This window comes from Sceloporus undulatus, chromosome 2, assembly GCF_019175285.1.
Source record: "Sceloporus undulatus isolate JIND9_A2432 ecotype Alabama chromosome 2, SceUnd_v1.1, whole genome shotgun sequence".
In the NCBI taxonomy this organism is placed as follows: domain Eukaryota; kingdom Metazoa; phylum Chordata; class Lepidosauria; order Squamata; family Phrynosomatidae; genus Sceloporus; species Sceloporus undulatus.
Window position 1 is genome coordinate 198,162,240 of NC_056523.1, and position 24,953 is coordinate 198,187,192.

A 24,953-nucleotide genomic window follows, 5' to 3' on the forward strand; every position below is an offset into this window, starting at 1 on the left:
TCTAGTATGAGATTCTGGGGTGCTTTTGTGGGTAGGGTGGGAATATTTTTGGAAGGAGAAGTGCCCCCAAAATGCACATTTAAAAAAAAACAAATTACTGTATTTTCTGGCGTATAAGACTACTTTTTAACCCAGGAAAATCTTCTCAAAAGTCGGGGGTCGTCATATACGCCGGGTGTCATATTATAGGGCAGGTGCTGAAACTTCCAAGCCAGACTGGAGAATCTGTGGTCGCCGCATATGGTGGGGGGAGCTTAAAAACGGCTGCAGCCACATCCCCACCATATGTGACGATCGTATGAAAGCAGCTACTGCTCTGATACTCTTGGAGACAGGAAAGGCTGGGCAGGCAGGGAGAGCTGACCAATCCAAGCAGGCTTTGTATACAACAAGATTTCTTGCTAAGTACCTGCATGTCATTTGAATTAATATTGAAATCAAATCTGATGTTTTTTAATTTTTATTTGGCATGCGTTGGAAGAGGGATAGTCTTATACGGTGAGTATATCCCAAACTCTATATTTTAACTGGAAAAGTTGGGGGTCATCTTATACGCCCAGTCGTCTTATACGCCGGAAAATACGGGTAGGTGTAAGGGGCTTCGGGACTTGAATATTGTCTGAAATTGTAGAGAGCTAATGCCAGTCAGAGTTGAAAATTCTTATCATTGTCTATGCCAGAGAGGACTGATGGTCCCAAACATCTGGAGATTAAAGCCCTTGCTATAGAAATTGTTAGGATTGCAGGTTGTACAGTAGCAAAGAGTCTATGCCAGAGAGGACTGATGGTCCCAAACATCTGGAGATTAAAGCCAAGTTGAAGAGCCCTCCCCGACCACCATCTTGAGGGGAGAGAAGCAGAGGTTTTTTTGTTGTTGTTGTTGTTACTTGCTTTGTTGTATATGCATATGTATGCTGTAAACCGCTTTGATCATAGGCAAAGCGGGTATTCTGGTTATGGCTTGCGCTACAAATAAAACATATTATTATTATTATTAAAGTCTTGCTATAGAAATTGTTAGGAGTACAGTAGCAAAGAGTTGATTTATTTTAGAAATCACTCCTTGTTAGACATCAAGTTGTTTAGACCTAGGAGAGTCTCATCCTCTAAATATTGTGCCATCAAAACCTGATGAAGAGTTCTGAGGAACTCTAGCCATGCTTGTAACATTTTTAGCAATCTAATAAAGCCATCCAACCCCACCTTTTTTTTTTTATGGAACACATATTTATCTTTTGTTTCCTATTTAAAAATAAGTGGTTTTGGAGATGCAGCTGATAAGTATTTTGCTGCACTGGACTACATTATTGAAAATATTTAGGCTTTTCTGATACCACATATAAAACAGTTGAGCAATTAAGACCATTAGTTTTGTTTATTGTGTAACAATTACTAATCACTAATCCTTTCAGCTGCTCATGAGTATCTGCATGTAAGATTGATCAAGGCACAGTTCCCTTGACATGCTTTAGTTATTCTGGCAAGAAACGTCTGAGCATATGCATATCTAAACTCTTCACTTGTGTTTGGCATTAAAATGGCTCTTCAGGGATTCCCAGCATTTGTAGTAGTTCTTGTCTAGGCTGGCTTTCAGAGCCCACTTGGTGACAGCCAAACTAAAAGATGTCTCAAACATGAAGGCCTGTTGGAAGATGAAGAGAGGGTTCATTCAGAAAGGGAAGAATCTGATTACATACTTTATATTAATTACATAATACAAATTGCTTTAACATGTTTTTCGCTCAAGGGTGGGCAACAGCATTTGGTCTAGAGCAGCACACACAGTGGGCCCTGTATGTCATTAATTCTTATTGAGAGCCAGCCTGGTATACTGTTTGAGCATTGGACTACAACTGGGTTGACAAGGTTTCAAATCTCCGCTTGGCCATGGAAACCCACTGGCCAAACTTAAGCCACAATCTCTCTGTCTCAGTGAAAGGCAAAGGCAATCCCCCTCTCTGAAAAATTTTCCCAACAAAACCTCATGACCTTGGGAACATCACAATTCGGAAATGACTTGAAGGCACACAAACAATAATGACCTTCGTATCCTTTGCCTACACTCCAATTTACTGCTCTTGACTTATATGAATGATCAATAATTCTTCACTTTAAAAGTTTATTTCCTATTACAGAAATTTGCAAACTTGCATACATTTGCAAATCTTACTCCCATTTGGAGAGCAAAGCCCTAATAAGGTCATTCTCATGACTTAAACTATGTTGAAAATGTTATTTTCCAGTCCTGGACTTCCACTTACAGGGAGTTATAAGCTGATTATCTCTTCCCCTCCACTTCTTTTGGATCATTCCTGTTCAAATATAGGGATGACTCTTAGAACCAATATATGCGGCTCTCATTTGCTTCTGTTTTACATCTTTAGCTTGAAAACAAGGTCAAGATAAAAACATAGGAGCTCCCTATAACTGGCTGCTCGGCTTGGATTCCTGAGACTCTTACCATAGTTCCTTCTGCAACTCTCTCGGGCTTCAGCTTGCTTGTGCTTGCTTTCTCAAAACATTCAGCGTCTGGCCCATGGGGTGTCATCATACTGTGTAGAGTGGCTCCTCCAGGTAGAAATCCTTGTTCCTTTGCCTCATATGTTCCTTTAATTAGGCCCATAAACTCGCTCATGCAGTTTCCTATGGAAATAAATTCAGTCATTCTGCAACTCCAACAAGATATCATGGGAATGGATAAGTTATGCTCCAATGCTCTAGTCTAGTCCCAATGTGGGATTAAAGATGTCTGAACCACTTCACGGATTCTATGACTTGTGATGTTTCTTAATATGTAGTGAGCCCAAGGGTTCATATGCATGAAGGACTGGAGGACCATTTTCAGGTCCTTCTGACCCCTTGCAGATACATGCCCATCATCTCCTCTCCGACCAGAGAGAAGAAGGTGAGCTTGTGTTTTGGAGATCAGCATTGATTTTTGGCTGCACTGTTTGGATGATTGTATAGATGTTTGAGTTAGTTTTTGGGCTCTGTGCTCTCCTTGAGCACATGGTCTATATATCAGGACTTCTGTTGAGTCACTTACTTGGTTGCAAGCAAACCTCTTAGATGATAACTCTGTATAGCTACTGACTCGATCTTTGGAGCTCAGTCTCTGTGATCTTTGGAGAATTATGGGTGTTTTTGTTTGTTTGGGAGGCATGTACTGTCCCTGAGCACATGGTTTACATGCCAGGGCTTCTACTGAGTCACTGACTTAGTTGCAACCAGAAGTCCTAGATGTTTGCTGGTTCAGTCTTTAGAGCTCAGTCTCTGAAGAGAGAAGAAAGTGATCCTGTGTTTTGAGGGCCAGCACTGATTGTTTGGCTGCGATCTTTGGAGACTTGTGGGTGTTTTTGTTTGTTTGGGATGCATGTGCTGTCCCTCAGCACATGGTCTAAAGGTAGCAGGACTTCTGCTGAGTTACTGACTAGGTTTGAGTTGGAGTGAATAACTTCTAGCTCCATATAGCTGCTGTCTCAATCTCTGAAGCACAGCAAACAGGAATTTTTGTGAGCATTGTGCTGGGGACAGTGAGGAGACAGCCTGGACACCTGTGCCACTACATACATAGGATGAGAAAAATGGATGGTAGCATAGTTGTTGTAGTGACCTACAACATCTGTGCCATGCTCTTTTTTTTCTTGTTAGATGATCTACCACAGCAAGTGCACACTGATTTCCCTGCTGGAAGAAAAAGTTGATGTCCATGTATCTATTACATGTATCTACTACCATTAAGGCTTTAGTTGTCTTCTTACATGGCAGGGGGTTGGACTGAATGACCCTTGTGGTCTCTTCCAACTCTAAGGTTCTATGATTCTCTGAAAAATGAGGGGGATTCTTGGCTGTTTCAAGGTTGTGCTGATACAGCATTTAAAGGCCAAGCCATGCCTACAAAAGTTTTTATTTTTATTTATTAAAATATTTATATCCCACCCTTTATCCGAAGATCTTAGGATGACTTACAATAAAATCAACTTAAAACCATTTATAATTACAAAAATTTAAAAAATTAGATATATATTAAAATAGTTTCTCATTTAAAAATAGACAAATTAAAACTAGTTAAAGCAATATAGAATAAAAGGTAAGGGTAAAAGTTTTCCCTTTGACGAGGTTGTCAAGCCATGTCCAACTGTAGGGGCTCATCTCCATTACTAAGCCATAGAGCCAGTGTTGTCAAAGACAACTCGGTGGTCATGTGGCCAGCACGACTGCACAGGACACTGTTACCTTCCCACTGAAGTACTTGCACTTGTACATGCTTTTGAACTACTGGTTAGCAGACGTTGGGATTAGTGATGGGAGCTCACTCTGTCATGCCACCCTTGGGCTGCCAAACTGCTGATCTTGCAGTCATCAGAGTCAGCTTCTTATCCCCTGAGCCACCATGTCTCTATGAAAGATCATAGCTGTTCCCAAGTACTCCAAGCCACTGAGTCTGCCTGGGCCTGCAGTGACAAGGATGGATCTAGGAGTACTCCCAGGCTATGCGCCTGCTCTTTCATGGGGTGTGCAATCCCATCCAGAGCAGGTAGCCAGACTCAAGGACCACCTATGTGTTGAAATATGGATAAGCAGCAGGCTGTATTTTCTATGCTTAGCAATATAGTCCCTGGAAGTACATTGTGCTTAGTAACATAGTCATTGGAAGTACATTTTCTCATCTATGGACTGGCAACTACCTTCTATTAAATGTGTCATAAGTACCTGGTGGAGAACTGAAATATTTGGTTTCCAAGTATAAAAGAAAGAATGGCACACATACTGTGGTAATAAGGTGGACGGAAAGTGTTGGTGGCCACTCCCCAGCGGGGTGGGAATATAACAAAATCAGCAACTGCCACTCCAGGACGGGTTGACTTTGCAGTCAAGACAGTGAAGATAGAAGGATCCTACAAATGCCAAAAAGGACATACTGTTTAAACAGAGTTGAATATGAAACTGAAAAATTGACTGTATTTTATGATAGTTGTAAACTAAGAATCCAAGATCATCTTGACTTCAGTGTGAACTGCAAGTCCGCAATAAGGTGACTCTTCAAAAGTCTTTAATTACTTTACTTTAAAGTAACTAAATATGCTGTTGAATTTACTGCATGTGCCTCCCACATAGATTCCAGTCGACTTTGGCTGAACCAAGAAAGTACCAAACAACCAGAATGCTACAATGGGCCCTTTAGACCAATTCAGCAAGGTCAAAACTTACCGCATGGTCAAAAGCCACAGAGTTTATAACCATAAAATTGCTGAGGTTGTACTTGTATGGTGTGTAGTTTCCATGCCAAGCCACAACGTTGAATGGAGAGCAGTTCTGTAAGATAAAGCAGAATAAAGTAGCTGTCTTGTCTATGGAAAGTGTCTGATATCCACAAACATTATTTACTTATTCAACACACTTCCACCCCTCCTTTCCTCTGCATTGCTCAAGGCAGCTGATAACAAGGGTAAAATAATAAATGAACAGTCGGCAAAGCTACTCCTGAGAGTAGCCAAAACCTTGGATTATAGTATCACATCCAGAAGAAACCACAAACCACAAATCAGTAATTTCAAAGGGTTGTATCTCAGTTGCTAGGGCAGTTCTATTGACCATAAGCTCTTCTGTCTGACCAAATGTGTTTTTCTACATCTAGTCTGTTGCTGCTGCCAACAACAGTTTAAAGGTTCCTAGAGCATTTAGGGAATGATCCGGAATGGACAAAGAGTTGAATGCCATCCACATATTGGTGACAATGAAATATTAAATCCCAGATTACCACCAATGGTTTTATACCCAAAGTAAAAAAAAAATGGAGGGAAGATGGGGACTTGATGGATTTGCATGTAAAAACTGAGAAAGAACTGGAAATAGTGTACACCAAATCCTATCCTGTTAAACTTCCTCTGATAGATACCATAGTCAAATGTTGCTGACACATGCAGTAGAACAATAGGAACCCAGTTTCTGATGTAAGTCCAGCCATGGAGGGAGAGATGCCGGCCCAGCTCCATTGGGCCAGGCTTAGATTAAGAAGGATAGCCCTCCCTCCAGTCCATCTGCCTTGGTCCAGGCCTCAGAAGGAGAGAAAAACTGCTGGACCTGATCCCCTTCTCCACCACCATTCCCTTCTCCTTTTGTGTTTTGTCTTTTTAGATTGTAAGCCTGAGGGCAGGGAACTGTGTAATTAAAAAATAATAATAACTGTAAGCTGCTCTGAGAGCCTTTAGGGCTGAAAGGCGGGGTATAAATACCGTAAATAATAATAAGTTCATGATGTAAGATTAAGATGATGAAGGGGCTATGCAGACTGCCCCAAAGGGGTGGTCTCCAGGTGCCCCTTTTTCAGCCAGACCAGGGCCATGGTAACCACATGCTGTGGCAACTGCCCCAATCTGGCCTTTCCAGGGCGTGAAAAGGAGCTGCAAAAAGTGGCTCCTTTTTGCGCCCTTGACTGGGCATGATAGCTGTGGCGCCGTGGCTATACGGCACCCTTTTGGCACTGTGTCATCCGAATGCAGCGCCGGAGGAGCACCGTGATGACGCGAGCCATGTGGAGCGACGTGTGGCATCATGGCGCCCTGGGGGCAGAGCCAGGGCATGCATCATGGAGACGTGAGATTCATACCGAGAGAAATTTCTCCATCTACTTTTCCCCTGCCATGGATAATTATCCCTTTATTTACCTTTTTCTAAGCTAAGAAGCTTCAAATGTTGCTATTTTTTATTATATAGCAGTTGCTCCAGCCCCTCATTACTCTCTTGGTTGGCTCCTCCCCCCCATATTCTTCATATTTTGAGATGTGACCAAAATGGTTCCAAATATATTTAACGTGACAGATCTGAGTGAAGGCAGAACTCCAGAACAAGCCAAAATCATGCTTTGGTGACTTGTCATCTGTGCCACTTACTCTTTGCCAATCCATCTCTTAGCTAATGCATGTACCCACAGCTTTTGTTTTCCATTTGGATTGGCGTTTCCCCTGCATCCCTGTGTTTTAGGAACAGGCATGTGATTTTTCTTGAAAAAGAGGATCATCACTTTTGGATTTTTCTTATCACTCAAACCATACTGGGAGTCTCTGATGTTATTGCTCTCCACATGAAACCTTAAATATTAGGGTTCCCCTTTGTCACATTGGAAGAGTTTAGCTTAGATTGAAGCTGACATGCTTAAACTTGTATATACTTTTAGACAGAAAGAAATCTCTGTTGTGGGCCGTGTGATAAGAGTGTTGGCCTTCATGTCTGGTCTTTTGTGAAATGTGTCACTTTCCAAATGAAAGTTCTGATCTCCCAACCTGCTGTCCTGCAAAGAGTTTCCCCTGGTACTTGTTGACAACGGTATAACCCTCAGCTACTTGGCGATCTTCATACCAGGCCACTGGCACAAGGAAATCGCGTGGATTAGCCAACCCATTGGCTCCTAGCAGAGAAAGAAGCAATGGGTAAGTCTTCACCACCAATTGAATATTTGAACACTGGAGGCAGTAAACACCACTCTACTCTTGCAAAACTTCTCTGTATTTTACATTAAAGGTTTTATGTTATAATCTGTATTTAGAAGATCTTTATTACTTTTTGTTATAGAAACTGGTGGGCTCTAAGGAACGAAAAGCTCAGGTCAGAAATATAGAGTTGATAGAGTTCTTATAGCTAGGCAGAGCTTGCAAAGTTGTATACTATACTAATAAATAAATAATAAATTTTTTATTTATATCCCGCTCCTTCCCAAGATCAGGGCGGCTCACAACATATATTAAAACAAAACAGATACAATACAATAAAACATCAAATAAGTACATACAATAAAATAACAAGCTAAAAGCCCCATTAGCCCAACCTCTTGGCCACGGAAGAGGAGGGAGGCCCACAGGATTTTATTCGGGGAATGCTTGTTGGAACAGAAAGGTTTTTAAATCCTTTCTGAATTGGGCCAGGGAGGTTGATGAGCGGAGCTCAGTGGGCAGCGTGTTCCAAAGGGCCGGGGCGGCGATGGAGAATGTCCTCTTCATAGTGGAGGAAAGCCTGGCCCTACTACTAATAATAATAATAATAATACACTGGTGCCTCGGGATACGAAATGATCGCGTTACGAAATTTCCGGGATACGAAAAAGTTGGATTGGAAAAAACTGTTACGAACTATTTTTCGGGTTACGAAATTCATTTCGGCGCGAAATTCAAATGCGAAGCGCGGCTATAGGCTTTCCAGCGCTAACGGAAAGCCTTTTCGGGTTGCGAAATTTTCGGGTTACGAAGGGAATGGCGGAACGAATTAATTTCGTAACCCGAGGTAGCAGTGTAATATAAAAATTTATATCCTATTCTTCTATGAAACATAATCGGGGCAGCTTACAAAATTAAAACATACATTCCCAAACCTTCAATCCCACCCCCCTACTAAGTTACATGCCCACTAGAAAACTAAGGCTCGGCAGGCGACCCTGTGATGTTGATAGGAGCTAGTAATATCAGGCACACTTCTACTGTAACAATAAATTCAAGTACAGTGCTCCCTCGGGTTACGAAATTAATTCGTTCCGCGGCTAATTTCGTAACCCGAAAAACCTTCGTAACCTGAATTGCCATAGGCGCTAATGGAAAAAAAGCCGCGGCTCTGCTGCGGCTCCATTCAAAACAGCGCCGAGGTTTTTTCGTAACCCGAAAAAACCTTCGTAAGCCGAAACAATAAATCCCTATGGGATTTTTTCGTATCCCGAAAAATTCGTAAGCTGGGTAATTCGTATCCCGGGGTACCACTGTAGGTAGAATTTGGCAAAGGACTGCTTGTAAGAATTGTCCTGCTATGTTAAAATGTAATATTTGGTTTGGTTTGCATCCAGAATTTTTCTGGGCATTCTTGAACATAAAGGTGAATTTTTCTTCTCTCTTACGTTCGGCACAGAAACACTGTCTCTACACATTCTGCTTAGTTGTTATGCCAAAGGGTACTGTTACATTTATCGTCCATTAATTTTTGCTCAATCTCTGTAAAACTTAAATTGGTGGTTACAATATCTAGTAGATAATTTTTTCATTTAATTGTGTAGAGAAACATTCTCTTTTCTGTGTTTTGCTATTCAAACTCACTGGATAACATGAGGAATAATCCCGAGATCAATGTATGAGCCAGCTCTCAGAGTAATCATTTACTCCACTTCTATCTTTTAGCACAGTCTGAAATATTATTACAGCACTGAAACATATCTCACCTCACCACATATGTTTTGTTGCTCTTGAACATCAAGACTGACTTTTGCGGAGAACTCAGAATTCAAAAGCTTGTTTCATATTCTATAATGTTTCTGAAAGGTCTAAGAAACTAAACTACTACATTCCTATTGTTTTGGGGTGTAAGAATAGAAATGAATATTTACCAATAGGTCCCAAATCAGGCAGCTCAAAATGTACACCGTATACCTCCAAGACATAGCCCCGGGTTTCCCCAAATACTTCCACACTAAAACGCATCCCTTGCTGGAAGGGAGAGAGAGGACAAAAAAAATTAATAATAGGGAACTACTTTTTGCTTAGTAGTATGGTTTCTATTTCTGTCATCTTTTGCTTCTTGTCTACCTTCAACTGTGTGAAAAGTTTCATCTGTTGTCCAATTAGACTTTTCTTTCTTTTTGGCTGATGATTGTGTCTTTTTGCATTCTTCCTTCACAATGTCCTTTGCTCCAGGCACGAGTTCTTCTGGTTCCCAGTCAGTTAGGCTTAATAGTACAAATCTACTTTTTACTTTAGATTTTACAGATGTTCTTCAGATTGTATTTTGGCCCAATGGTTGGTTTAGTGTTCTTCTTTAGATTTCCTCTAATTTTTGAAGTTACCAGCTCATGATCTGTGCCACAATCTGCTCTTGTTCTTGTTTTTGCAGAGAGAATGGAGTTTCTATAACTTTTGCTTTTAATTTTGTAGTCTGTTTGATTTCTTTATTGGCCACGAGGTGAGGTCCAGGCATACAGTTGTTTCTTTGATTGTCTGAAGAAAGTATTTGCAGTGAAGAAACTATTGGCCTCACAAAATTCAATCAGTTGCTCTTTTGCTTCTTGTAATGTTCAGGCTAACTCCACTCCAGGAACACAGTTCTTCACCATTGCAGTCCCTTATGTTTTGCATTGGGGCGGCGCACACTCCCAAGACCCACTTTTGGTCTGCCACTGTCCCCCAATTACCTATTGCTCTTGAGAGGATCAGTTAATAAGAACATTAGAAACAACAGGTTTTCCTTCTCTTATAGAATCATGCCCTAATTCAGTAATGGAGATATATGCCCCATTGACTGGAGACTAATGGAGATGTGGATGCACACTGCAGAGTTCATATGCGCCACATCCCTTTTGGCCTCTCTAGAGCCACTAGTTAACAGGCAAAAAAAGGGACATAATCTTCAGATATGAATAGTAGGTAAGGTAAAGGTATTCTCCATTGACAAAGTTGTCAAGTTGTGTCTGACTGTAAGGAGTAGTGCTCATCTCCATTACTAAGCCACAGAGCCAGCATTGTCAGAGGCTACTCTATGATCATGTGGCCAGCATGACTGCACAGAACACTGTTTACCTTCCCACCGGAGTGGTACCTATTTATCTGTTTGCATTTTGCATGCTTTCAAACTGCTAGGTTGGCAGAAGCTTGGACTAGTGATGGGAATTCACCCCGTCATGCAGTATCCAGGCCACGAACTGCCAACCTGCTGATCTTGCAATACACAGAGTCAGCGTCTTAACCACTTGAGCAACTACATGCAGTGAATAGTATAGTGAATAGTAGGCATCCAATGTATCTCAGGTATGTATTTCTGCTACATGGACATGGGTTGCCCACTTGCTATGGCTGTAGGAAAAGAGACTCTGATTATGTAATAACTGACATTTGGAACTAGAAGGCCAAGGATGGCAGATGAGGATTAGTGACTTCTGTAGTAGGATCCAGTGCTCACCTGAATGACACAGATTTCATTGGGCTCTACCAACAACCTGCCAAACTCTGTAGTGATGAGCAGTTCCCCTTGCTGTGGTACTGGAGAAAGAAAACAAAACCAGTTACGTTGAAAGATTATAGCAGCCCCTGGCATAGACAACAGGCGTTAAATGATTGTGGTGTGTGTTTTTTTTAAATGTAGTCTATATTTTTTCCATCCTCCGCACATTTTGGTCTCCGTGACTCACTCATATGGATCTTATGCATATGAGAGCCATGTCTGGAAAACCCTTGAACTGAGTATCTTTCAGTGGGAATCTCACTTCCAAACTTCCAGCACACTCACTCAAACCTTCTTTGAAAAATTATTCATTAGTTAGTCCTTTCTCTGTTTCTCTTCCTTGGATTCTGTGTCTTTTTTAAAAAAAAAATCCATTCTGTGGACCTTTTCAAAAAGTGCTACAAGCCTGCAAGGGTAAGACAGAACCTTTGGATGGTTACTCCCACTGCCTCCTCTGCCTAGGAAAGCAGAATTCTCTTTACTACATATTGTAAGCAATTCAATATCCCCACAATGTGTTTTTGATACTTTGATATCTTTATATTGCACTGCTGGATACCAGCATGTTGTTTGGAGGTTGCAGTGACTCAAAAGGTAGTATCCGAATGTGCTCACAGACATGCAGACAGCTTAGACACAAAGGATAAAAGGGGTTTCCTAAAAGAGGCAATCCCCCACAAGCTCGGCATTTCCCACCAAAATGGAAAGCACAACAGATTCTCTCAACAGATCAAACAAGACCACACCCCTTTATTCCTTACTGTGTTCCCAAGTACTCTTCTTGGCCATACATTTTGGAGTCTCCCAGGTCCTGTCACTGGAACAATGTGCCAAGTGCATTGAATTTGGAGTGAATATGTGGAATAGCATGTAAGTTTCATGGCTCTAGGTCATTCCTTCTAGGTCGGGATAAGAACTTTTCAGCATCCCCTTATATAATTATTTTTGTGTAGATTGGTAATATGACTAATATACCACCCTCCAATGTTCAGGGATTAATATGTAAAAAGGCACTGATCCTGCACTGAATAAATATGTGGGATGACTGATATATACAATATCCTGTACTACATCAGGAGTAGATGATGTGAGATTACTGTACAGAGCTATTATTTTATTAATATTTAATTTTATCCTCTATGTGTGACAAGGCATCAAATTGCTTCCAGTCACTTTGGGATTAATATTTCAACTTTAAATAAAGCAAACGGTATAGTGCACAAGACTTCAGAGTGGTAAGGATGAAATGGCAACTTACCAATCAGGAAGTCTCCATCAGAATTGTAAAAGCATCTGTAGAGGAAGAAGAACAAGCAAAGGATTCCCAAATTTACAAAAAGTTGGTTATAAAGAATGGAACCTTAATTTGAATCCCAGAGCCCACTGCCTTTGTAACCCCATCAGGTTTCTTTTGTTCTGCCATCCAGTTATCTGCTGGGGCAAAGTCTCTTTCCCTTCTTCTCTAGGAACATGAGAAATGAAAGTGTGTTCTGTGGATATATGAAGTAGGTAGAGGCAATGAGATCCTACAGATGTTATAGAAGGGCCTGCATTGGTGTTGGACTCCCATTTATCACAGGTGGGTATAATGTTGTGTTCCAGATTCCTCTGAAGCTGTGGGTACTAGGACACAGTTTTCCTCCCTCAGCACCTGTGCTTGGGCTTGGACCACTGCTTCAAGTTATACGCATGCACTCTTCCTACTTATTTAGCTCCTTAAATAAACATAACTAGACACATCTGGATATAGCACTATGGTGTGGCAAAAAAATATTTATAGAGGGTACATTTGTAAAATCTTGTCAATTTAACCTGACCAGTTTCTTCTATCCCTGCCCCACCTGGACACCATTCTTTATCAGTCTCTGCCAATATATGTCTACTGTTGGGTTCATAAAATCAGAGTTGGAAGAGACCTCAAGGACCATCCAATCCAACCCCATTCTGCCATGCAGGAGTACACAATCAAAGCACCCCCAACAGATGGTCATCCAGCCCAGTATCTCCTCGCCTAGAATTCACAGAATAAAATACAGCTAAATAATATTTGATGGTATTCAGAACTGTGTGCAGAATCCTTGAGAACCTTTGACTGTCTGCACATGACTCACAAACCTGTTGGTCATGGAGGTGTTACAGGTGAAGACGTGGATTGCAAGCCCATTCCGAGACCTGGCATCACCAGCGCCACACACAGTGTGCAATCCCTATGGCAAAGAATCACCAGAGGTTCAGAATAAATAGCTGCCGCTTTCACAGAAGTCCCTTTGATTGGTCTTCATGCCATCAACAAAACGCTTTCACTCTTAGAGAAACACTTTGTTCTCCTTATTCAATTAAAACTAATCAGAGGCATTTAAAACCATGCATGTTTCAACACAGAAGCAGTGTCAGACTGTGTTGTTGTTGTTGTTGTTGCACAGATCAGATGGTTAGGGTAATTGCTTTTCCAGATGGTCAGATACTACTTGTTTTAAATGGCTTTGAGGTTGAGGCAGCACCTCTTGCTTCATTTTTCAAAAGCCAATCTACATGGGTTATTTTTATATCATTTCTTCCTCCCTAGTTCTGTCAGATGGAAAGATAGAATTTTAAAAATGTAACCCGCTCTGATAGCCTTTTGGCTGAAGAGCAGGATATAAATACTTTAAATAAATAGAAGGTCTATGTGTGCCATTCAGAATCATTTACAAACAAAAATTATGCATGATTTGGGGCAAATCATCTTTCAAACTGCACAGCACCTTTACAGTGAGATCTAGCAAGAAGCTCTTGAAATGCTTCTAACTGTAAGCTTCTAACTTACAGTTACAAAGTCCACTTTTCTCTGAGAAGTTGCAGGGATCTCAAAAGGTTTCCATCTCAACTGGAACAAAACAGAGAAACATAATATTAAATATGCAAGTACATCACCATAAGAATAGGGCTTTTACTGTACATTCAATCTTGCTTCTCCCATTAGAACCAGTACAAGTAGAAAGGAAATGCAGCCGCCATTAGAATGAACCTATGAGACTCCAACGGCTTTTAAGGCAGTGGTGCCCAACCTTTTCTATGCTCCGCACCGCTAAGTAATGGTTAATCAATGTCTGCACCCACTACAAAAATAATATCACATATGAAGATGATGAAGACTGACTTCTAAATTTTGAATCACAAATTGAACCGCATACAATGCTGAAGGTGAACAAATTGAACCTAACAAAATCTTTCAACTCAGTGCATAAAATGTCTATCTATCCTGACCCCTCTGTAAAGTAAACAAACGCGTATTACACACATGCCGAAAGTCTGTGTTAGGGTTAGGAAGGGGCGTGCTAGGATTAGAAAGGGGCGTCACTTCCTGATGCCCCTCAACCCTAGTATGGACTGGGTCCATACAAAATGGCAGCGCCCGTCCACACGGGAGCTGCCATCTTGACGTCCCGGATGCGTAGCGTCCGGACGTCGCAACCTGGAAGTGACGCTGCGATTGCGTGACTAGCGCCTCATGACGCCACTTCCAGGGCGCATTTTTGGCTGCGCCCGGGAATCACGCGGTTTGGTCGCTGCGGTTCCCAGACGCAGCAACTGGCACCACCAGCAGACTGCCGCTTTTAGGCAATCTGTAACGCGCCTGAGAGCCCAAACAGACAGGCCAAAATAAAGCTGCTTCGGGCCACTTTGGAGGTATGCTGTTTAAATGATGCATGCATCCTAAGAGACCAGAAGTCGTGCCAAAGCTGCACCAAAGCTGCGCTCCTAAAGACTGGAGCACAGCTTTGGTGCAGCTTCTGGCCTCTTAAGATTCATGTGCCATTTAAACAGCATACCTCCAAAGTGACCCAAAGCAGCTTTATTCTGGCCTGTCTGTTTGGGTTCTGCTACTCTTTTTCTACCTCTTTTCTCCCAGCTCTTCCCTAGAGCTAGATGAAGCTAGATTAGATTAGCACCCTGAGCAACTTTCCTATTTTAGAATAGAGTTCCTTTCATGAAGCCTTGGAATAATAAAGATGTGACAACTGTCTTTAAATATCTGAAGAAATGTTATATAGAAGATGGAGTAAACTTGTTTTCTGTTGTTCCAGAAACTAGAGCATAAACCAATGGATTCAAATTAGAAAGAAGAGATTCCACCTAAAGGTTAAGAATAATTTTTTCACTGTTAAATTCTGTTAAATAGTGGAATAGATTGCCCCAGGGAATAGAAGACTCTCCCTCACTGGAGATCTTTAAACAGAGGTTGGATGACCATAATTCAGGAATGCTTTGTGTTTTCCTGCAAGGCAGGAGGTTGGACTAGGTGGCCATTGTGGTCCCTTCCAACTCTAATCTAAAATAGACTATTCCCTTGTTGCTTCCTCCACCTTCTGTAAAATGAACTTGTCTGCAAAGCTGGTGCAGGGCAGGAGGTTGCACTATGTGGCCCTTATGGTCCCTTTGAATTCAGTCATCAAAGATTTGACGATTCTGTGATTCTAGAGGGTTCTGGCTACTTCCATCTTTATGGATCTAACAACTCTCAAGCCTTCACCTATTGGGTCTGTTGTGCTGGTGTATATTCATAGAAAAGTTTCCCTCATACACACATCTCACCAGTGACTGCACAGACCCTTAACCTATCCCTAATGCTTACCCCTTCCCCATTCAGAACTACCAACAGTGCTCTTGCCCACTGGACCACTGGTTATAGCCTAGGGCTGGTCTGTGTTGGCTTTGCTCCTATCAAATTTATTCTCTCTGGTTTGTGTGCCCCCGGACCAGCCAACAGCAAAACATTTATTTCCCTTCTCTGGCTATCCATACATGTTGTTGTTTGTGTGATGCAAAGAAAGCAAAGAAGCATCAGTGAAGGCATTCTGCCCAAAAAAACCAGGGCTTCCATCCATGGCCCCTTAAGCACTGGCTTTTCCATAAAACAGAACCAAGAGTTTTCTGTCCAATATTATCATTCATTCTTGTACTTTTGCATCATATATCACTACCTGATTGGGCTCAGGCTCAGCTTCATCCCAGTTATGTGTCAGATAATCCTGATCCATGGGTTGAAAGGGCTTGTGGCAAACAGAAGGCAGAATTCTATACAGCCAGCTGAGAGAAAACACACCAAAAAGTGATATAAAATATTTGCTAACCAAATATTCCTGTAACATATATTGCTTTATTGGCCTCTTCTGTCATGTCTTACACATAAAGAAACTTCCTGTTTATAGCTGGATCCCCAGTCCAAATAGAAGATGGGGGTGGGGTGGGATTAATATATGGCCCTGACTCAATATACTAAATCATCATTGGTCCATCCTAATTGTATTGGTTTCTTTGTGAGTTATGTTTCCAGGATCCCAGGCATACTGTTGTATTAACTCCAAGAAAAGACTGGCAGTGGATACTAATATAAGATGCCATTGAAGGAAAACATCAAGGCTTTCATGCACACTGAGTGCTAGCCAGCTTGTCCAGTCCCAGCAATGAAGGATACATGGAAAGTCTTGGGAGCAAGGCTGGTGGAAAGTGAGTTTTCCCCTTTCTACATTGGATGGAACAGTTGCATACATATACCTTGTGTAACTTCTACCTGAAGTTACTTTTTGACATCAGTCTTCTCCCTCCCCCATAAATACCCATAAATTCATTATATTTCTGTGGCAAGGATCCAGGCATCTTCATTCACAGTAGTACTGTTGTTTGTAGTTTAGAACCCATTTTTGCAACACTAAAATACTTTACTGTTGGGAAAATATGGCTCTTCCGTCATGTAACACATTGAGTGCAAGAATGGCTATCATTATATCACTCTCAACTCATGAACCCTATCAAAATTGCTTTACTGGATTATGTTTATGTTATGCATTCTCCCTCTGCAGTGCTGGAGTGCATATCCCTTCTGCTTGATCAGGAACATAAAAGGTAAGTAAAGAGGAGCCCATTTATCTTTCTGAAGAAAAAGCTGTCTCTAAATCTGTTGGAGATAGAACAGGCTTGCAAACTGTTGACTCCAGACACAGCTACTGTAAATATAACCCCCTTGGGTTCACTCTTGGGGGGGAAAGGCAAGTATAAATTCAATAAACAAACTTCCTTGGTAAATAATTAAACCCAGGTCTAGAATGTGTAAGAATGTCTGCATCATCTGCATAAAATATTTTCCTGTCTCCAAGTCCTGTTGCCATGACTATTGGGGTTTATTAAGACATCTTCAAGCTCATTTACAAATAGATTAAACAAAGTTAGCACAACAATACAGCCATATTGAAGGGCGAGGACCAGCTCAAGAAGGTGTTGTAAGAAGGAAACCGTGGGTTCCTGGTAATTGATCCAGTCAGCAGTCAGACTGCAGTATTTGGGACCAGTTATAGTTTTCAAACACTTTTCATAGGTAGTCTTGTGTATACTAGTCTGTCTGGAACAAAATCAAGGTACATATTATCAGATGGGGGATGAAAGGTCCTTGTCCTGTCCTTTTCCCATTCTCATAGCATGATCTCAAGGAGATTTTCATGTGACATCAGGCTTATCTGGACATTATCCCATCTGGAAAGTGTGATTGACCACGATCACGCAAAAGACTTTCAAACAATGTCGTGCAGATCCCATCATTGTCCCATCATTGAAGCATCATTGCCTGGCATTTTGCATTAACTAGAGTTTCCGTTAATGCAATGCCACTTCAATAATGAGACAATAGCACTGTGATCTGAAAGCCTTTTGTGTGATAATCTCCTGTGTGAGACATCTCAAGCAGCAGATACACTTGGCAGATTAGCTACATATCATCTCTAGTATCAGAAGAAATATATCTTTGTAAGAGAAGGTGTGTGAGACTGACAGTGCAGATTCTTGTGTGTCCTGATGGTGCTCTTTCCATAGGCATAAGAAGAGCCATGTGTCAATTGCCCATGGCATTTTGCTGTTCTCCCGCTCCACCATCTCCGCAAATCTTCCTATAAGCCTCCATCTGTAACTAATTTCCCCTTCTCCATCAATGCATACCTTCTCCTGTTTGTGGATCGTGGGCAGGTGAATGCCGAGCCTGAGATCTGTTCAGCATACAGATTATATGGGCAAACTTGGGGGTTATTCTAAACCAAAACAGAAACAGACCATGGATTAAATGAATCATATTTTCTTTTGTCGTGTTATTTCCTTAACACATAAACACATAGAGAGAAATACAGATGAGATTATTTCCCAATACTTATGTAAACAGTGTTTATTATCTTCCCATTTACCAGTTTTTAAACAACAATTGAACATTTCCTTACAAATTCATTTCCCCAAATTTTGTTTTTAATAATAAAAAAAAATAGTGTGTAGATGTCTTTTGCAAACATACACTTTTGTCTTATGGAAAGGGAATTTATTTATTTTATTTATTTCAAATATTTATATCCCGATTTTCTCCCACAATGGGATTCAAGGCGAGTTGAAGAGGCTAACTACATGTTATGCACATGAAACCCAATAGTTATGCTTTTTGAACAAAAGTATTTTTGGGAGGGGAGATTAGGAAAGGAAAGCTTATTTCCTGCCTCCCTAAGCAATCCTCTGTTCCCAGGACCATCTGGAATAGCTCTAATGAAGGTTAGCCATCCCTCCTCATATTCAAAAAATGGCACCAATACCTGTCCTTCTGGCAAGGCTCCAGGGCAGCGTGGGTCTTCAGAGCTATGCTCATTACCAAATCCTGACATGTACTGCAAAACAAAAGGACATTGCATATGCTGAATTATAAAGAGATAGGCTGTGACTCTAGTCAAAATGTTGTTGTTGTGTTCCTTCACGTTTCTGACATATGTTAACTCTACGGTGAACCTATTATGGGCTTTTCTTGGCAAGCTCTATGTATTTCCAGCACACTTCCTATAGGAAGGTCAGCATTGCCACTCTAGTCTATAGCTGGTATCTCCCACTAGACCAAGAGTCGTAAAAGTACAGCCCTTCAGGTATTGTTAGACTGTAATTCCCATCATTTTCCACCACTGTCTGTGCTGGCTATGTCCGGTGAGAGTCACAGTCCAACATCTAGAGGCCCATACTTTGCCCATACTTGCATTCAACTTTAGACCCCCAGGAGGATCCCATCTTCAGGGCAGTAGATATTTCCTAGTCAATGTAAGGTAAATCAAGACTATACTCCCTTCCTGTGTGAAGTGTCTGCTATGTGGAAGAGTGTTCTTTGGGCCTACGAAATCTAAAAGGAAAAACAATAACTCAAATTCAGGTGAATTTTTTAGGATCTGAAAAAGTTGTGGGTAAAAGAATAATAAATAAATAGATAATGCGGTTGAAGTTGACTTGGGAGCAGTTAACAACAAGATCAACAAAGCAGCATATCAAAGCAAATGAAATTGTTGTATTAATGGCAGACTAATGGGGTAGAGTTTCCAATCTCGGTAGTTACATTGCCCATCACTGGTCATTTTAAGTGGGGAAAAAATGAATCCTACAGACTCAGGAAAAGAATTGGCCTCACAATCAGAAATGAAATGGTGGGTGGACAAAATGGGGCTAGCCATCAATGGCAGTGAATGCTTTAGGATGTCCTTTCTGCACCTGAATTTGGGCATGTTCTCTGCTTTTTACACTGGACTTACAAGATGTGAGCAGCTATCATTGCCCTGTGATCAAAGCATTTTTCTTGCTCACTGATGTGGGGGACCAGCAGTCCCCCCCTCACTGTACCAGGGACTAGTAACATATTTGTGCCCATTGATGGCATTATTGTTGTTGTGTGCCTTCAAGTAGTTTCTGACATGTGGCAACCCTAACCTATCACAGGGTTAAGGGAGTGCAACTTGCCCAAGATCACTCCACAGGTTTCCATGGCAGAGCGGGGAATCGAACCCTGGATTCCAGGGTCATAGTCCAATGCTGAAACCACTGCACCATGCTAGCTGTTGGTATTTCTGAAAACTGTCCAAGGATTGTCACCTGATGGTTCCTGGACCAGCACCAGTCCATGGACCACTACTTGAAGCATCATTGCAGCAGAAGATTTCTACATGTCCTGGCAGATAAATCAGTTAAAGGCTGGTTACGTGCATGTCAGATGTCTGGAATGAGTTTGAAATAATGCAGCCAAGACAGTCTTTAAGAGGGGTTAATGTCTTCTGTTACGTCATTCACTGAATTTTAAAGGGGATTCATCTGGTGTTGTGCATTCATAATTCTCACATTCTACAGCTGTAAGATTTTATGTTTAGGGCATTTCTAAAGTTCTCTGGAATTGATTGCATGATATTGGAAAACTGAGAAGGGTGTTCCTTTGTGAAAAGAAAAACCATCACTTCTTCTAGTTTTTATTTTGCTTGTTTACGTTCCTGCAGTGAATAATATTAACTCTACACAAAATTTCATTTAGTAACATTTAATCTTTTAATTTTTAAATGCTGCACTGGGCTTTCATCTTTTGGTTATATTGAAAAACACCAAAACAATGTTCACAGGCTGGAGAAATTGGTATATAAAGTTAAATGTTCTCATTGGAGGCTTAATGCTGACAAACAGATCATGACCTTTAACTGAACAGATTAGACAGCATGACCGGATAAATACTTTTGAAGTTAGAATTCATAAAATGGAATATAAATAGCATTGCTCCTCAAGGTTCTGCATAATACATTTTCTGCAAGCCACCCTGGTGATGTCTAGCTTTGAAAAACTATTTTATTATTCACTTATAAAATTAGTGAGGCATAAAGCTAGGATGGCTAGTTTAGAATCATTCCCAGTCTTGAACTTTCCCGGCCAAAACCTAAGACTGAGAGACCTAGGGACCTAAGCATTATTCATTAAAAATCAACCACTGTTACCCACAGCTTGTCATTCAAACACATACACACACATGCAGAACCTATTTTTCCTGCTTTGAAATAAAGACAACAATCTTAGCTATATGGGCTGTTAGTGGATCAAGGTGAAATTGGGGAATGATTGCTTTTAGATAAGGAACATTTAACCTAAACATATAACGGGCCCTTAAAATGGAGGCACCTCCATCTCCAGGAATGATGCAGCACAATGTGAATAAATTTTGTAGTGTGTCCACATTACTGAAGCTGCAAATCGTTGCAGCTCTTTTAAAAACCTGCTAAGGGACCCGGTGCTAAATGCACCGGTTTAAGTGGGCTTTTTGTTCACAAATACACACCGCAAACTGCACCCATTGCAGTTGGAGCAAATGTGAACTTCACAGAAACAAACCGGTTCCACACCAGTTTATTTCTGTAGTATGAACGCCCCCTAAGTAACATCCCCTGAGAAGGATGTCCACAGATTCTCCTGAATCGCATTGCTATCTCTATAAAGTGTTTCAATCTGAATCGCTGACTTTTGAGACCCCCCTCCATGACAAAGCATATTGGAATTAAAGTTAGCTGTGTTTCATGCGCACGGTCCTCCAGAACAGCCTCCTGTCAACCTACCCAAGGTCTTTTAGTCACACCACACATTTTAAAGTGTACACTCAACATGTTAATATAAAAACTGAGGCAGGGATGCTAGTGATTTTTTTAAAATAAATTAACATATTTATGATTCAGGTGCTCGCAGAGGGGAGTCATGATTAGCTGTAATTCCCTGCTGATGTCCAGAATACTTGTGTTATTTTATAACAGGGAACAGAAGGTTTCAATACAAAGATAAGAGGTTTCCCCTGTGCTGTTTTCCTGCTTGAAATGGCACCTCTCGCCTTCTGCATGGATTTTCAGTGGTGAACCTGCAGTTTGTTTGTGAGGAAGGTGCTATATGCCTCAAAACCATAGCATGAACTACAGAAAGGGCTGGATGAGGACATCCCAATTTCAATGCTCACACTTTTTTTTATTATTTTCCAGGCAAGTCTTGTGCACCTGGAGGTCCGGCACCTTGTAATAGAAAGCAACCTTTTGTGCAGAGTACTGTGAAACCAGACAGGATCTTAAAGAATAAAGATATACAACTGAAGTTAGAATTATCCAAGCCATGGTGTTCCCCATCACCATGTATTTATGTGACAGCTGGACAGTGAAGGGAGCACATAGAAAGAAAATCAACTCATTTGAGATGTGGTGCTGGAGAAGAGTGCTCAAGACACCAAGGACTGAAGTCTACAAAAATTCATGCTGCCAATTTGTTTCTTAGGGGCAAAACAGATGGGCAGGAAAAAGTGGCTTGAAGCTGCCTTTTCTGAAGCCACACTGATACCCCACCAATCGCACCGCCAGCTCCCAAGGCAGCTGGAGTGTTCATGTTGTGACCACATGATATGGCTTCAAGCCAGGAAGAAGCGGAAAAAAGCTTCTTCTTTTTGAAACGGCTTTTCTCTGCATAAGGCCCCTAGAAGGCACTTTCCTGCTGGCTTCAAGGCATGTGTCATCTAAACACCACATCTTCAAGTCGGCTTGAAAGCACCTCTTTTTGCCTGTCTGTTTAGCCATAAAGTTAATCTCAAAGGTGCTACATGTCTCTCTAGCCATGGATAACTAAGATGATCAGAAAAATGGTCCTTGAACAGATCGAGCCTGAAATACCCCTAGAAGCCAAGATGATTAAACTGAGACTGTTGTACTTTAGGAACACCATGAAAAGGCACAGCTCATTGGAGAAGACAATAATGCTGGGAAAGGTAGGGATATAGAAAGAGAGGAAGAATGCAAGCCAGATGGATTGACTCTATTAAGGAGGTAATGGGGATGAATCTGCAGGAACTAAGCAGAGTAATGGAAAATAGGGTGTCTTGGAGATCTCTCATTCACAGGGTCGCCATGAGACAAGATCAACTCAAGGACGGCTAACAACAACAACTGTGAAACACAGAAACTAAACTGCTTCCTCTCCTCTCCAATTTCAATAAAGTGAGGCAGCAGCAACCAAAAATAAAAGTGTTCCAAGTGCTATGCAATTTTTTGCAGTACTGTGGGGCAGGTGGGGGGAACCCAAACCCTGGCTGGAAAGATTTTGTTTGGGACCTTTAGAGTTAACTCAGAAAAAGTATGCAAGAGCAAAGCAGACCATCAGTGTGATTGGCTAACTTAGGAACACGCCCTCCATCGCATAGCCAGGGAGGTGTTAGTTGTAGGGCCAAATGGAGAAGAGTTGCAGCTGCAAAGAAAGGCCACTGCTGGGAAGGTGCCAGGCCACTCTGTATTAGAATCAATGAATCTTAGAGTTGAAAGAGACCTCAAGGGCCATCTAGTCGAACCCCGTCATGCATGAATACACAATCAAACCATACCCGACAGATGGCCATCCAGCCTCTGTTTAAAGACCTCCAAAGAAGGAGATTCCAGTATTCTCCAAGGGAACATCTTCCACTGTCAAACAGTTCTTACTGCCCAGAGGTTCTTCTGAATATTTATGTGGAATCTCTTTTCCTGTAAAACTCTCCTGGCTTTATCCTGAAATTTGTGGGGTTCAGATCTGCACTTAAAGGATTTTTAAAAAACTTAACTCTGGCGCTTTACAGAGCACCCAAAAAGGGCGCTCTGCCGGTGCCCATGGTTGCTGCGCCAGGGAACCGCAGCGAACAAACCACACGATTCCCTGGCACAGCAAAAAGAACCCGCAAAAAGCGGCGCCATTTCCGCACCATGACGTGTGGATGTTAAGCGTCTGCTACATCAAAATGGCGGCGCCCATGTAGCATGGGCGCCACCATTTTGTACGTGCTTGGCACGTACTAGGGTTAGGGGCATCCAGAAAGGAACACACCTATGTTACTTCAAATTGTTCCCAACTTATGGCCACCCTAAGGTGAACCTATCATGGAGATGTCTTAGCAAGATTTGTTCAGAGGGGATTTGGCATTGCCTTCCCCTGAGGCTGAGAGAGTGTGTCTTGCCCAAGGTCACCTAGTGGGTTTCATCGCCAAGTGGGAATCGAACTTTGTTCTTCAGAGCTGTAGTCCCAGCACTCAAACCACTATGGCTCTCTACACTCAACTCTGGCCTCAAAATAATCTCCACAATCTGAATCTGCAGAAGCCATCAGTTCAAAATAAAGTCTGACATTTTAAATGGTGATCAGGAAGGAACATTTAAAACACTTTTTAAAAAAAGCCTGCAATTAAATGATCAAGATGTCAATACATTTTACATTATAACATCAATTTTGACTTTTTAAATTGATAAGTGTTATTGGCTGCTTTCAGAGTTTTCTTGTCTCTAAATTTGTCAGTATATTTCAAAATTTATACCACATTTTAAAAAAAGGAGCGTACATGTGGGTGCAAGTGTGTGTGTGTGTGTGTGTGTGTGTGTTGTGTGCCTTCATGTTGTTTCCAACTTACGGTGACTCTAAGGCAAGCCTATCCTGGGGTTTTCTTGGCAAGATTTGTTCAGAGGGGGTTTGCCATTGCCTTGCCCTGAGGCTGAGAGAGTGTGACTTGCTCAAGGCCACCCAATGGGTTTCATTTTTTAGTTGGAAATCAGACCCTGATCTCCACTGTAGTCCAGTACTCAAACCACAGCACCACACTGGCTCACAGATGAAGAGTAATTTATATATATTAAAAATAAACAAATAGAGGAGAATAGAGTAAAACTAAACAATAAATAAATAAAAAGGGACTCTCACTCTAAGACAAATAATAGGTTTTCCCTGGCCCCAAATGACTTCCCTCGTCACTTCCACATATGCCAGCATTCAGGGCTCTGGGAAAATCATCTGGTGCTGGTTTCCATCCACACACTGAAAGCATTTTGGAGCCAGTCTTCAAAATAAGAAAGGTTTCCCCTCCTCCATATACCCCAGGAAAAATCCTTCTAATACTCCATTAGTCAGAAAGACTGTTCGAAATCCATTGGGAGGAATTTTCGTAGGTAATTTTGAACCAGAGGCTCCAACCTCTCATGGAGATCTTACCTTCAGTTCTGCTGCTCTTTCCATGTCGGTTGGGGTGGTTGCAAAAACCAAGCAAGATCTTTTCTCCAGAATTAAAAAAGGTGATTTTTCAAGGGTTGTTCTGGAGACAACGAAGCCAGTGGGATTGCAGACTCTGAGCCCCGCGAGTGAGAAAGTCCAAGGGA

General features: G+C 41.5%; 1 protein-coding gene across 1 annotated transcript; it reads right to left on the reverse strand.

Annotated features, from left to right (window-relative positions):
- Window positions 1–1,356: 1,356 nt before the first annotated feature.
- Window positions 1,357–24,953, reverse strand: HGD (homogentisate 1,2-dioxygenase). The gene is made up of 14 exons (XM_042448910.1): window positions 24,790–24,953; window positions 18,570–18,641; window positions 17,938–18,026; window positions 15,933–16,038; window positions 13,775–13,834; window positions 13,084–13,175; window positions 12,227–12,261; window positions 10,927–11,006; window positions 9,362–9,461; window positions 7,284–7,408; window positions 5,212–5,316; window positions 4,772–4,898; window positions 2,462–2,643; window positions 1,357–1,642 (listed from the first exon to the last, which is right to left on the reverse strand). The coding sequence occupies exons 1-14, from the start codon at window positions 24,811–24,813 to the stop codon at window positions 1,517–1,519; spliced, it is 1,323 nt and encodes a 440-aa protein (XP_042304844.1). The 5' UTR covers window positions 24,814–24,953; the 3' UTR covers window positions 1,357–1,516.